We start from the raw sequence: 13,019 nt of genomic DNA, 5'->3' as shown, positions 1-13,019 counted from the left end.
CTGGAGTAACTCAGCGGAACAGGAAGAATCTCTGGAGAGAAGGAATGGGTGACAATTCAGGTCAAGACCCTTCGTCAGACTGAGAGTCAGGTGAGAGGGAAACTAGAGATATGGAAGAATTAGGTGCAAAAATGACAGATCAAAGCAGACAATGTTCAAGAAAATGTAGAATGGTTCATTGTTGGCTATGGGGAAGTTTGAAAAAGGGTCCCTCCCTGAAAAATCACATGTCCATTTCCCTCCCCCTCCATAGATACTGCCTGACCTGCTGAGTTCTCCAGCACTTTGTGTTTTGCGCAAGATTCCAACATCTGTAGTCACTTGTAGCTCCTCCTGATACATCAGCCATGATTGATAAACATTTGTTTCCCCTATCAGATATATAAAAGTATTCAAACTAATTCTAATGTAAAGTTTATACATGTAGGGCAGATCAGGCTTCCGAGGTTAATTAACTCTTAAATAAACACTTGTCCTACCACTCTGTGGCAGTGTTGTCATAACACTAAGAGGGTGGATTTCAATTATCCAATACTGCAATATTTTAGATGTTGTTTTTTTTTTAATGTAGCCTTAAGCTGTGGCTATTATTATCAAAATGAGATAGATAGATAGATACGTTATTAATCCCCTTTTCAGGGAAATTCAGATTCAAATTCAATTAGTAATTCTCAGATCTCAATAATGAAGTAACTGCTTGTGTTTTATGAGTTAACATGTGAAACTCATTTGATTGTGAAACTTTCAATCTGCCCGGAGGTAGCACCGGACACCCCCCACCCCTCACCTGAACCCCTCCCCCGTGGCTTTGACCAGAGATCCCCCATTCGCAGCCCCGGCCTCACCTGTCTGGCCTTGGCCGCTCCTTGGCCCTTGGGCTCCGGAGCTCTCTTGCGCCTGTTCATCGGCCGCAGCCCGGCTCTCACAGCCTCATATCCGAGGGGAGAACTACACGTCCGAAACCTCCGATCCCCACCCCAACCTAGGCGGGGCCGCCGAGAGGGGAACACATCTCGATGAGAATGGGAATATTCCGAGAGCTCAGGCCGGAGTGTGAGGGGAGATCACGTCTACCTCAGCGCCAACTCTCCGGGCTTCCGCCTTCTCACCTCGCCACCTCTTTGCTCTTTGCTCGCCACCACCGCCGCCGGCGGACAACAAGCGCAAGCTGACGGCTCTGCCCACACAGCCGCAAACAAACGCCCAAACAGCCGTAAACAAATGCCCACACTGTCGTGAACGAACCCGGAGCCGCGCTGGACGCAGGGTTTCCTGTTCGTTCGTTCGGTGCTAGAGGAAAATGGCGGCTGCTCTGCCTGCCGGGAGTTGTAGTTCACCCTGACGTCGTTTGCAATAGGGGCACCCTGCGCTGTGCCTGCCGGGAGTTGTAGTTCGTCGTGACGTCGTTTGCAATAGGGGCACCCTGTGCTGTGCCTGCCGGGAGTTGTAGTTCACCCTGACGTCGTTTGCAATAGGGGCACCCTGCGCTGTGCCTGCCGGGAGTTGTAGTTCGGCGTGACATCGTTTGCAATAGGGGCACCGTGCGCTGTGCCTGCCGGGTGTTGTAGTTCACCCTGACGTCGTTTGCAATAGGGGCAACCCTGCGCTGTGCCTGCCGGGAGTTGTAGTTCGACGTGACGTCGTTAGCTGTGTGCCTGCCTGGAGTACAGGTTCACCCGGTCACTAAGCGACGGAGCAACATGCGCTGTGCCTGCCGGGAGATGTAGTTCGCTGGCCATCGTTACAGTCAGAGTGGACCATAATGGAACTACACTACCCAAGGTGCCGCGCAGGCGCATATTGCACTGGCGAATCGGGCGGGAAGGAGTTGTGAGCTTCGTGTGGGAACGCGGAGTTTATTAACACGAAAAATATCCAGGTAGTTAGATCATTTGAGTATATATTTATATCGGAAACTTGCGAAAAGAGCGTGTTAATGAGAAGGATTAAATGATTTTGTTCTTCCCCCGCACAATTAAAGCATGGAATAATCTCCACCCTACTATAGTTACCCAACCAGATGCAACTAAATTTAAAGTAGCTCTTTCTTCCCAATAACCCTTTCTGGCTTAAGCCCTCTCTCCACCACCTCCAGTTTAAATTCCATTTGGAATATTTTGGAGGACCAAGAAACCAAGAAGAAGAACATTGGCCTTTGTCAGTCAGGGCAGGGTATTGAGTATAGAGGTTAGGATGTTATGCTACAGTTGTACAAGACATTGGTGAGGCGTTATTCAGAGTATTGTGGTCAGGTTTGGTCATTCTGCTACAGGAAGGATGGTGCTTAGCTGGAAAGGGTACAGCGATGTTTCATTAATGGTCAAGTTGCCAGAACTCGAAGGCCAGAGTTACAGGGAGAGGTCCAGCAGGCTTGGACTGGAGCGCAGGCCGATCCTTCATTACATGTCCTCGCCTTCCATAGTCCAGGTAACTTGTTTCGCATATAAATATATTAAATTTGTGCTCGCTGGTCTCATCGTAAAACTACAATGAAAAAGCACCAGGGGAGGCAGCGATCACATCTGCCTCAGGTTCTTATAGAAATGTATACGATCATGAGAGGAATAGATCGTGTAAATGCACAGTATTTTTCCCACGGAAGGGCAACCAAAAATCAGATCGTATAGTTTTAAGGTGAGAGGGGAAAGGTTTACAAGGGAGCTGAGGTCATTAGTCATATGGTTAAATGGAAGGAGCTGCCAGAGGGGGTAATTGAGGCAGGTACTATAATAACATTTAATAAACACTTGGACAGATACATGGGTAGGAAGGGTTTAGTGGGATATGGACCAAATGCAGGCAAATAGGTTTAGCTTAGATGGGCATCCTGTTCGACATGGACAGGTTGGGTCAAAAAGTCTGTTTCCATGCCATATGACTATCTATAAAGCTGGATGACGAGTTTTTTGGGCTGAATTTGGCCGTATGGGTGAGGCAGGTGGCCCAGAGCTCGGGAAGCTGCATGCTTGAATGCTGCCTAGGGTGGTACTCCTCCAACAGAGTGCTACACCTTTGACATTCTCAAACCAGTCTTTAAAGCATTTTCCCTCCCAGACTGACAAATTGAGATCTCCAGAACACAGTTCCTCCAAAATTATCGAGCCACAGGAAACTGCAAATGCAGGAATCTTGAGCAAAACACAGAGTGCTGGATAAACTCAGCAGGACGGGCGCTTGTTAGTTACCCTTCTCCTCCCTCCCTCATGCACTAACCGCTGACCATGTGATTATTGATCAGCAGATACCCATGAAATGGATGATATTCCATTTAGCTGTCAAATGCTTATAAATAAAGTAAGGTATCAGTTGAAATTTTGAATAGATGTTTAAGTCAGTGAGAATAGCAGATAATGCTATGTATATTGGACTTTTGCAAAGGGTCTCCCACCTGCTGTAACCTTATTGCCTGGCCTGACAGATCAGTGTAATAAAATATAATAAAAAGGGACTGCAGATGCTGGTTTATACTAAAGATGGACACAAAATGCTGGAGTATCTCAGTGGGTCAGGCAGCATTTCTGAAGAAAATGGACAGGTGACATTTTGGGTTTGGAGCCTGCTTCAGTGATTATGGAAAGGAGGGAGGAGGGGGGAGTGGATGAGGGTAACTGGAAGCAAGTAAAGACCAGGACATATAAGAGCTGGCAACAGATGACCTCGGGCAGGGTGTTTCCCTAGAAGGCCGAATGTTGGCTAGGGACGATGTGATCCCAAAAGGAATACAAGTTGCAAACTTTGGAACTGGTTAGCTGACATATAGTGGAGGGAGGAGGAGGAGGAGGAGGAGTGCAATGAGCGGAGGATAAAATCAAAGGAATGGGGGAGGCCAGTGTATGTAGAAATTACCTAACATTAGACAATTCAACATTCATACCGCTGTGTTGTAAGCTACCCAAGCAAAATATGAAGTGTTCCAATTTGCGTGTGGCCTCACTCTGTCAGCGGAGGAGGCCAAAGTCAGAAAGGCCAGTATGGGAATCGGAAGGGGAGTTAAAATGGTTAGAAACCAGGAGATCCAATTGGCCTTGGCGGACTGAACGCAAATGTTCTGCAAATTTGTCGCCAAGTCGACGCTTGGTCTTACCATCAGTTTAATGTTGAGCCAGCCACTGTTCTGAAGGTGAAAGTAGGAGTTTACTGCCTTCTTGAACCCCTTCAGTTCTATAACATGTATTAAACACAAATTTACTGTAAATATATGAAGAGGTACTGTTTGAACAGTTCACATGGATACCCTCATGGATGGGTGATTTGTTGCTATAGCGATAAGCTCCCGATGAAATGCCACAAGATAGACTGCAGGCACTGGAATACGGAACATTTTAGAGTAAATTGCCCAAACCATTTACCCAGAGTTGGGGAATCAAGAACCAGATGACATAGATTTAAGGTGAGAGGGGATCAATTTAATAGGAGGTTTCACAGAGAGTGGTGGGTATATGGAACAAGCTGCCAGAGGAGGTAGTTGAGGCAAGTATAATAACAATATTTAAAAGACATTGCAGATAAACAAGTGTGGATGGCATCTTGGTCGGTGTGTGCAAGTTGGATCAATGGACCAGTTTTCGTACTGAATGACTCAAAAAAAAAAAATCTTTAATCCGAAGAAGGCTCCCGACTTAAAATGTCACCCATCATTTTCTCCAGAAATGCTGGCTGACCCGTTGAGTTACTCCAGCACTTGTGTCTATCTTTGACCAGAACCAGCATCTGCAGTTCCTTTCTATGCTCATCTGATGCTGGTAAACAAAATGTTACTGAGATACTTCAGGAATTTGTTTCAAACTTTGCTGCTGAGAATGCCGCAGATTTGTAATTTGATTAAGACCCTCATTACAAACAGTGTAATTAAACCAGTGCTCATTTGGTGAAGTAATTACTTTCTGCTGTTCTTTGGATTTAAAAGTATCCTTTGCTGTTAAAGTGGAAATGTTCTTGTTTCTTTTAAGATGTCCAAGCTGTGTGTTTGAGTACAAGATATTTATGTGGTCTGTACTAGCTGAGCACACTGCCATTAGACATGGATGTCACACATATGGGAGAGAAATAAATCATCGTAACTGTTATTACTGCTTAATATGGGATAATTATTTTAGCATTTAATGCAGGAAATGCTGAAATTACAACTCTTAAGATCCTGCATGTAATAACTTTAAAATTCCCTCAATGCTATTAATAATTGAATTGAATGGTTAACATTCAGTTTCCACACTTGGATTAATTTAGCAGCAAATAAATTCAGTAATTTTATTGCAAAATAAGTATATGTAGTCACATAGGTCTAATGCAGGTTTCTATTTAAAATTGTTACTTGAGCACTGTTTTAGCTTTTTATAGCCTTACTGATAGATATTCTCTCTTTATTTCACTCTTCAGACTTATTTTTATTTGTACACCATAACTTGATGTGATATGTGTCACTTTTAGTTTTTGTTGCTTTGCAGAAAATATCTTGGGTATGAGTAAAAGAAAGATGTCAATTCCTGCAAGTAAGTGTAAGCTTGTCTCTCATCATTTTCCACCAGTCTTGCCGAGATACTTTCTCAGATTTGCTTTTTCCCTGAAACTGAAGTGATTTGCAAGTCATTATTTTAAGTTAACAACAATAATTAGTTTTATATTGCAGTTGGATGGTTAGAGGCTAAAAGATTCTGCTCTAAAAATGCTGGAGTCGGTTGTGTGATTCTTGCAATAGTGTTAAGCTTCCCCCTTATTTCATATCTTTAATCAAGAAATATACAATGTAGGCTTTGAACTTTCCCCTAAGCCGTAAATATGCTATCTCCAACACGATTACACTTTCACAAGTACTTGTCAAAATCAGGCCCCTTATTCTGGCACGTTACCAAGATCATACAGCTGCTTTACAACTTTCATTGCACCTGCAATGCTTTCAGCACTTAATCTGGAGAAGCTGCAAATATTTTTCTCTTATTTCCCTTCTTTCTATTGTTTTTATGTTCGAATGTTCACACATGCCATTATCTTTTGTAATTTATTTAATTGTCACTAACTATTTATTAGTCAGTAGAATCCGAGCCGGCTAGGACCAGAGTCAAACTATTCTGAGACTGAATAGAGAACAAAAAGCAGATGCATATTTAAGCGGGGCAATTGTCTTCAAACAGGCCTTTTCTTGATTTATGTGACACAACATGGATGTTACATAGAAAAACGGCGGCATTGTAAACAAAATATACCCATTCATGACACTTAAACTGGTGACTTTTTATGAGTGGGATTTTCGATCACCCCGACGCGGGGGCTTCGACCACTGGCTGCGGGGGCTTCGATTGCTCCGACTGCGGATGGTTCGACTGCCCCGACCACGGGAGAATAAAGAGGAAAAAGATTGGACGTTTTTGCCTTCCATCACAGTGGGGATGATCAGCCATGATCACATTGAATGACAGTGCTGGCTCGAAGGGCCGAATGGCCTACTCCTGCACCTATTGTCTATTGTGCTCCAAGCATCTTCATATACACTAGAATAGATTTAAGGAGAACCCTTTCCACTCACTTGAGGAATCTGGAGGTCGTCTGTGAATCAGGGTTGCCTTTTTTGTAACTGTAACATAAATATTCTGAGAAGTGCAAGAGTTCATGAAGCTCGGACATTTATAAATAAAATGTGGCACAGCACAACGAGAGTGTAACATTTTTATAATATACTATTCCAAAGTTCTGGAATAATTGTTAATGTTATAATGTTTTTATTCCAATAAAAGTTTCCTGATTCACTTTTGTTTATACTTTTGCAGCATTCTGCTTTACCTTTATTTAGTGGCTGCTTTTAAATTAATTCATATTTTGAGAATGTAATTTAGAGAATTCTTAAGAGTCTTAAATATACTGTATTCTATCCCAAAGCGCGGTGAATATTTAAGAGTCCCTGTTTCTTAACTCCTTTGCCAGTTGAATAAAGAGAAAATGGAAGATTGTTACCTGTTGCAGGAACACTGAGAAAGAAATGTTTCCAAGCTGGGAAGGACCAGAATACAGACACGATGGAAATAGAATGCAACACTGCGACTCAAAGACAAGGCACAGAGGGAATTGCCATGGAACCTGGAGAGGATGAAGAACCAGTAACCATAAACCACAATCTGGAATGTAAAAAACAAAGGTGAAATATTGTCCTCCCTTAACATCTTAAAATCAATATAATGTGCGAACATGGTACAATCTAAAAGCAATGAATTCGGGAGGACTATTCATTGTGACTTCATATGTTATTATGGATAAATTGTCACCCATCTTCAACCTTTTCCTGCCCATGATCCTTGAGCAAGTTGCTGCTTAAATCTGTGCCTATCCTTTCTTCATATCAGTTCGCAAAAGCTACTCCACCTTAAAATAAATCACACGCTGGTATTTTCCGCATCGCAGGATGAAATCCAGGATCTAGAATATCAGTTTCCTGAGAGGCAACTTAAAAAGTGATAGAGAAACAAGAAACTGCAGATGCTAGCATCTTGAGTAAAAAAACAAAATGCCAGAGGAACTCAGCAGATCAGGTAGCATCTGTGAGAGGAAAATGGACAGTAGATATTTCGGGTCAGGAATCTTCTACAAACTTGTCATCAGTCCGAAGAAGAATCTGCCTGGCCTGCCGAGTTCCTTCACTTTGTTTTTTACCCAAAGTGATGGACGACCATCACTCTGTTGTCATAGCCCAGACATTCAAACATTCCAACACTGAGTTTCTTCCCAGCTGTTATCAGGCAACTGAATCATCCTACCACAACCAGAGAGCAGTGCTGAACTACTATCTACCTCATTGGTGACCCTCAGACTATCCTTAATCGGACTTTGCTGGCTTTATCTTGCACTAAATGTTATTCCCTTATCGTGCATCTATTCACTGCAAATGGCTCGATTACGTATCGTGTGTTGTCTTTCTGCTGACTGATAGCACGCAACAAAAACATTTCACTGTACCTCCTTCTTCTTGCGTATGGCGTGCACAGCCTAAAGTTGTAGGACAACTTGTTCTATTTGATCTTATTTGATTGTGCACGCCAGGTTGATTGCATTCGTCGAAACAGGGCGGACCACATGAAGGTTCTTCCACCACTGTACCTCCTCTGAAGAAGGGTCTCAACCCGAAATGTCGCCAATTTCTTCTCTCCATAGATGCTGCCTCACCCGCTGAGTTTCTCCAGCATTTTGTGTCTACTGACAAGAAACTGAACTGATAGCACCACACTGAATGAGACACAATAAGCAGAGGATGGATGGAGCAGAATAAGGCCATTCAGCCCATCAAGTCTACTCTGCCATTCAGTCATGGCTTCAGTCTCTATCTTTCCCCATTCTCTTGCCTTCGCCCCTTAGCTCCTGACACCTGGTGTTACCCTGAGCAATTCTGCCCCTGGTGTGGAATAAATTAATATTTCATAACCTCTGGCTATGCTCGCTGTAAACAACAGAAGAAGCACATCATGTCCCGAAATACCCACCCAACTTTCTGTCAAGCATGTTAGTTAGCCACCTCGGAATCCAGAGTGGAAGAGATCTAGCTACTTCTGAGACAATCCCTTGGGGTCAAGAATATCTTCCTCCCATTCAGGTCCATTGGGTTATTTTGATCTCCGAATTGCTGCATTTAGTATAGCGAATAGTATTTGTGATGCAATTTTCAAACGTTTAATTGATCATGGGGGGGAGGTCAATTTTTGAAGCTCCAATTATTTTGTGCGGTCATTGGAGACTATCTCGCAACTTTTCCAGATGGTTGCTAGTTTCTCCATTAATACATCTTGATGGGAATTGGGTGAAATGTTGTGGGAATATGAAAAACATTAATGCATCACCAGCATTTTTATTTAGCTCTGAGGTGGTTAATCCTTTATTTTCTCTTAGGTAGAAAAAGATTGATAAAAGACTGTTTAAGAAGGAACTGCAGATGCTGGAAAATCGAAGGTATACAAAAAAGCTGGAGAAACTCAGCGGGTGCAGCAGCATCTATGGAGCGAAGGAAATAGGCAACGTTTCGGGCCGAAACGTTGCCTATTTCCTTCGCTCCATAGATGCTGCTACACCCGCTGAGTTTCTCCAGCTTTTTTGTGTACCATCCCCAATCAGTACCCCGTACCTGTCTTCTCCCCATATCCCCTATCTTTAAGAGCCCTATCTAGCTCTCTCTTGAAAGCATCCAGAGAACCTGCCTCCACCTGAGGCAGGGAATTCCACAGACACAAGTTTGGTTTAGACCGAAGACAGACACAAAATGCCGGGGTAACTCAGCGGGACAGGCCACATCTCTGGAGAGAAGGAGTGGGTGACGTTTCTGGTCGGGACCCTGCTTCAGGTTTAGTTTTGTTTATTGTCACGTGTGCCGAGGTACAGGGAAAAGCTTTCGTTGCGCGCTAACCAGTCAGCGGAAAGACAACACATGATTAGATCGGGACGAAACTTTGCCCTTTTCCTTCGCTCCATAGATGCTGCTGCACCCGCTGAGTTTCTCCAGCTTTTTTGTGTACCTTTGATAAAAGACTGCATTAGTTCTCAAAATTGCTCCTTGTGTCATGCACTTTAATTAGATTCACTTAATTGCTATGTTCTCGTTACTTTAGAATGGATGTATCAGCGGTAGAGGAAAATGGCAGAGTGAATGGATCTCAGGAAGGAGAACAGTTATCAATTTCACTTTCCCAGGTTTGTTGGCATACCTTACATATTATATGTTTTAAATATGCATTGCCTTCATTAGAACTTTGGAATCAGTGTCCTATATGCATCTGCTTTATTGGTTGCTTGTTTCAAAGCTACTCCATGGAAACTGGCCTTCCGGCCCACCGAGTCAACACCGACCATTGATCGCTTCACACGATCACACTTCTTTCATCCACTGCATGCACACTAGGGGCAATTCACAGAGGCCAATTAGCCGACAATATGCATTACATTGGGATGTGGGTGGAAACTGGAGCACCCGGAGGAAACCCACCTGGTCACAGGAGAACATGCAAATTCCATTCAGACAGCACCCAAGATCGGGATCGAGCCTGGGTTTCAGGTGCTGTAAGGCTACAACTACAGCTGTGCCTACTGCTCCTTTAGCACTGCCAAGCAAACACAGATTCGTACTTCACTTTAATAGAAGTTGGATTATGCTTGCTTCTGTATAGCATTACACCATAGTCAGTAGTGGAATTAACCCACAACATTGAGACATTTTTATCAGTGTATTTACTGGCACATTGGAAGAGAATTGGTTCACGTACGAGAAAGTAAAAACACACTTCTCTCTTGCACTTGAGATATAAAACATCAGAACATCCCTTGTTGACCTTGATTTAGGACTGCGAGCGCACGCCGGGGGCTCTAACATCTTTAACATCTAGAACCCGGTGCGCGACCTTGCATCACCCGGCGTGGCCTTAATGGCCGCGGGACAATTCACCATCGCCCGCCGGGGGCTTTGACTTTGACTCTGACATCGGGGGGGAGAGTGCAGTGGAGAGAGAAGTTTTTTTGGCCTTCCATCACAGCAATGTGATGGATGTTTATGTAAATTATGTTGTGTCTTGGGTCTATTTGTTTGTAATGTATGGCTGCAGAAACGACATTTCGTTTGGACCTCAAGGGGTCCAAATGACAATAAATTGAATTGTATTGTATTGTGTATTGTATTGTATTTACTAATTAGACACCAAAAAACATAAGTTTCACCATTAGCTCAATTTTTCCATGGCAATCCCTTAGAGATGGAGTTATATAGTCTGATTTCCTCAGATTTAGACATTGCAGAAGTATAAATGTGGTGAAAGTTTATATTTCCTTTTAGTATCCTTCACACAAAACTGTACACGGTTTGTAAATTGGAGCCAAAGGGCAGAATATTGTAGGAGAATTTCCTGTGAGAAATAGCTGAGCATTCACGCCATCAGTCCCCTCTTGGTCGCTTCAAGAAGATATTCTCTTATTCTTTACTCTAATGATCGTAGACCCAAACTGCTCAACCTTTCTTCATGCATCATCTCCTTCACCCCAGGAATTAATGAGCTGTACTATCCCTTCACATTCTCTAATGCAAGCACATCCTTCCTTGGATTATAAGGGATGTAAGATGCTAGATGTAGTTCACCAGCACACTGTAGAATTGAATTAAAATCAATTGAATTTGTAACCCATATCCTTTGCAAGAAAGGCCAATATTCTATTAGCATAACTTGTTATACCTAGGATAGATACAAAGTGCTGTAGTCACTCAGCAGGTCAGGCAACAACTCTGGAGAAGAAGGTTGGGTGATGTTTCACGTCGGGACCCGTCTGACTGGCCAGTGTGATGAAGGGTCCTGACGTGAAACATCACCCAACCTCTTTCTCCAGAGATGCTGCCTGACCCACTGAGTTACTCTGCATTTTGTGTGTCTATCCTCAGTATGCACCAGCATCTGCAATTCCTTTCTACACACGTTATACCTACTTGTGTTTCTTGTACTGGACCCTCAGATCTCTCCATTATTACAACATGTTGTAGCTACACACCATGTAAATATTCATTCTTTCATTCTTCTTTCCAAAGTAGATAATATCCTATTTTCACAGAATATACTCCATCTGCCAACTCTTGCTCATTTACTCAGATCTGCATCCCTCTGCAAACTCCATACATTCTTTTCACACTTTGCTCACCCACCTACCACTGTATCATCAGCAAGTTTGGCTGCTGGGCATTTTGTCCCTTCATCCAAATCATCACTGCAGATTATAAATAGTTGAGACGCCTGCACAAATCATTGTATTTACTGAAGCTGTGTACATCTTGCAAAATAAATATTCTTTTCACAAATAAATGTCATTTCAGTTTTATTTTATTCAGTTTGTAATTTACTCCATAGAATTCAGCTGGAAGATATGTGCCCGTCTTTCCAAAGCCAAAAAATCGACTTGCACGCAGTGATTCATTGAAGAATGTTCTGCAGAAGACAAGCAAAGAGGTATTTTGCTGCACTTGTTTCATGGGATGGCATTATAATACTAGTTGTATCATATCTGCTTTTATATATAGATATATGTCAATGAACTGACCAGTAGGCCATGCCAGAGTTTGTATTTCATTGATCTCAATTATTGGAAATATTCTGAAGATTTAATTTTGCCTACTAGTGTAGTCTCACGCCTGCATTTGGCCCATATCCCTCCAAACCTGTCCTATCCATGTACCTGTCAAATTGCTTCTTAAACGTTGTGATAGTCCCTGCCTCAACTACCTCTTCCAGCAGCTCGTTTCGTACACCCACCACCCCTTTGTGTCACAGAATGATAATTGGAATACTATTTTTCAGGTCATTAACTGAACCATTATCTCTGTTTCTCCACAGCCCGACGCAGAATATTTCCAGATGTTTGTGTTTTATTCCTTTCTTCAGCCTGATCTTTAAAAGTTGCATTGTATACCTTTCACTGACTTGGCTGAGATCAGAAAAGTTAACATAGATGAAGAACTGAATCCGAATTGTATCATGATAATACCCCATGCGGTACTCTTACCAGCTGGCCCATTGATTTGAGTCTCTGCAGCCTTCCAAAGACTTCAGTTGGCCTGTGATGCATTTCCTTTCTGAAACTCAGAATGATGGTACCTGTCTATTCAATGGAAGAGATCTCATCAGACTGTACTCTTGGAAGGTTTTCTGAAAATTTTAGGTTCATTTATTGTATCCCTTTGTGTAAAATAACAAAATAAACCACAAAGCAAAATCATATGTAGGACAATAACATGAAACAAACATAGGCACAGAATGCTGGAGGGCGACATGGTGGCGCAGCGGTAGAGTTGCTGCCTTACTCGCTGCTTGCAGCGCTGGACACCCGGGTTGGATCCTGACTATGGGTGCTGCCTGTACGGAGTATCTTCGGTATCCACCCACACTCTAAAGCCGTACATTGGCTTTGAATAAATATAAATTGTCCCTAGTTGCGTAAGATAGTGTTAATGTGCGGGGATCGCTGGTCAGCGCAGACCCGGTGGGCCGAAGGGCCTGTTTCCGCACTTTATCACTAAACTA

At 42.9% G+C, this 13,019-nt stretch overlaps 1 protein-coding gene and 1 long non-coding RNA gene across 3 annotated transcripts in view; one reads left to right on the top strand and one right to left on the bottom strand.

Moving 5' to 3' along the window:
• The window catches only part of cc2d1a (coiled-coil and C2 domain containing 1A), a 47,972-nt gene extending 46,684 nt beyond the window's left edge, over positions 1 to 1,288 (bottom strand). For both annotated transcript variants that reach the window (XM_033012251.1, XM_033012252.1), the window contains exon 1: positions 846 to 1,288. In XM_033012251.1, the coding sequence (XP_032868142.1) occupies positions 846 to 905 (60 nt within the window). In that variant the 5' untranslated portion in view covers positions 906 to 1,288. The remainder of the gene's footprint in view (positions 1 to 845) is intronic.
• A 524-nt stretch (positions 1,289 to 1,812) lies between these two features.
• On the top strand, positions 1,813 to 7,120 carry LOC116991969. Its single transcript, XR_004416942.1, has 3 exons — positions 1,813 to 1,879; positions 5,445 to 5,489; positions 6,916 to 7,120. It is a non-coding gene; the product is annotated as an uncharacterized LOC116991969 (long non-coding RNA).
• The last annotated feature ends 5,899 nt before the right edge of the window (positions 7,121 to 13,019 follow it).

This window comes from Amblyraja radiata, chromosome 35 (genome assembly GCF_010909765.2).
Source record: "Amblyraja radiata isolate CabotCenter1 chromosome 35, sAmbRad1.1.pri, whole genome shotgun sequence".
NCBI classification, from domain to species: Eukaryota; Metazoa; Chordata; class Chondrichthyes; order Rajiformes; family Rajidae; genus Amblyraja; species Amblyraja radiata.
Note: the sequence above shows the minus strand (reverse complement) of the source record. Positions and strands in the feature narration are given on the sequence as shown.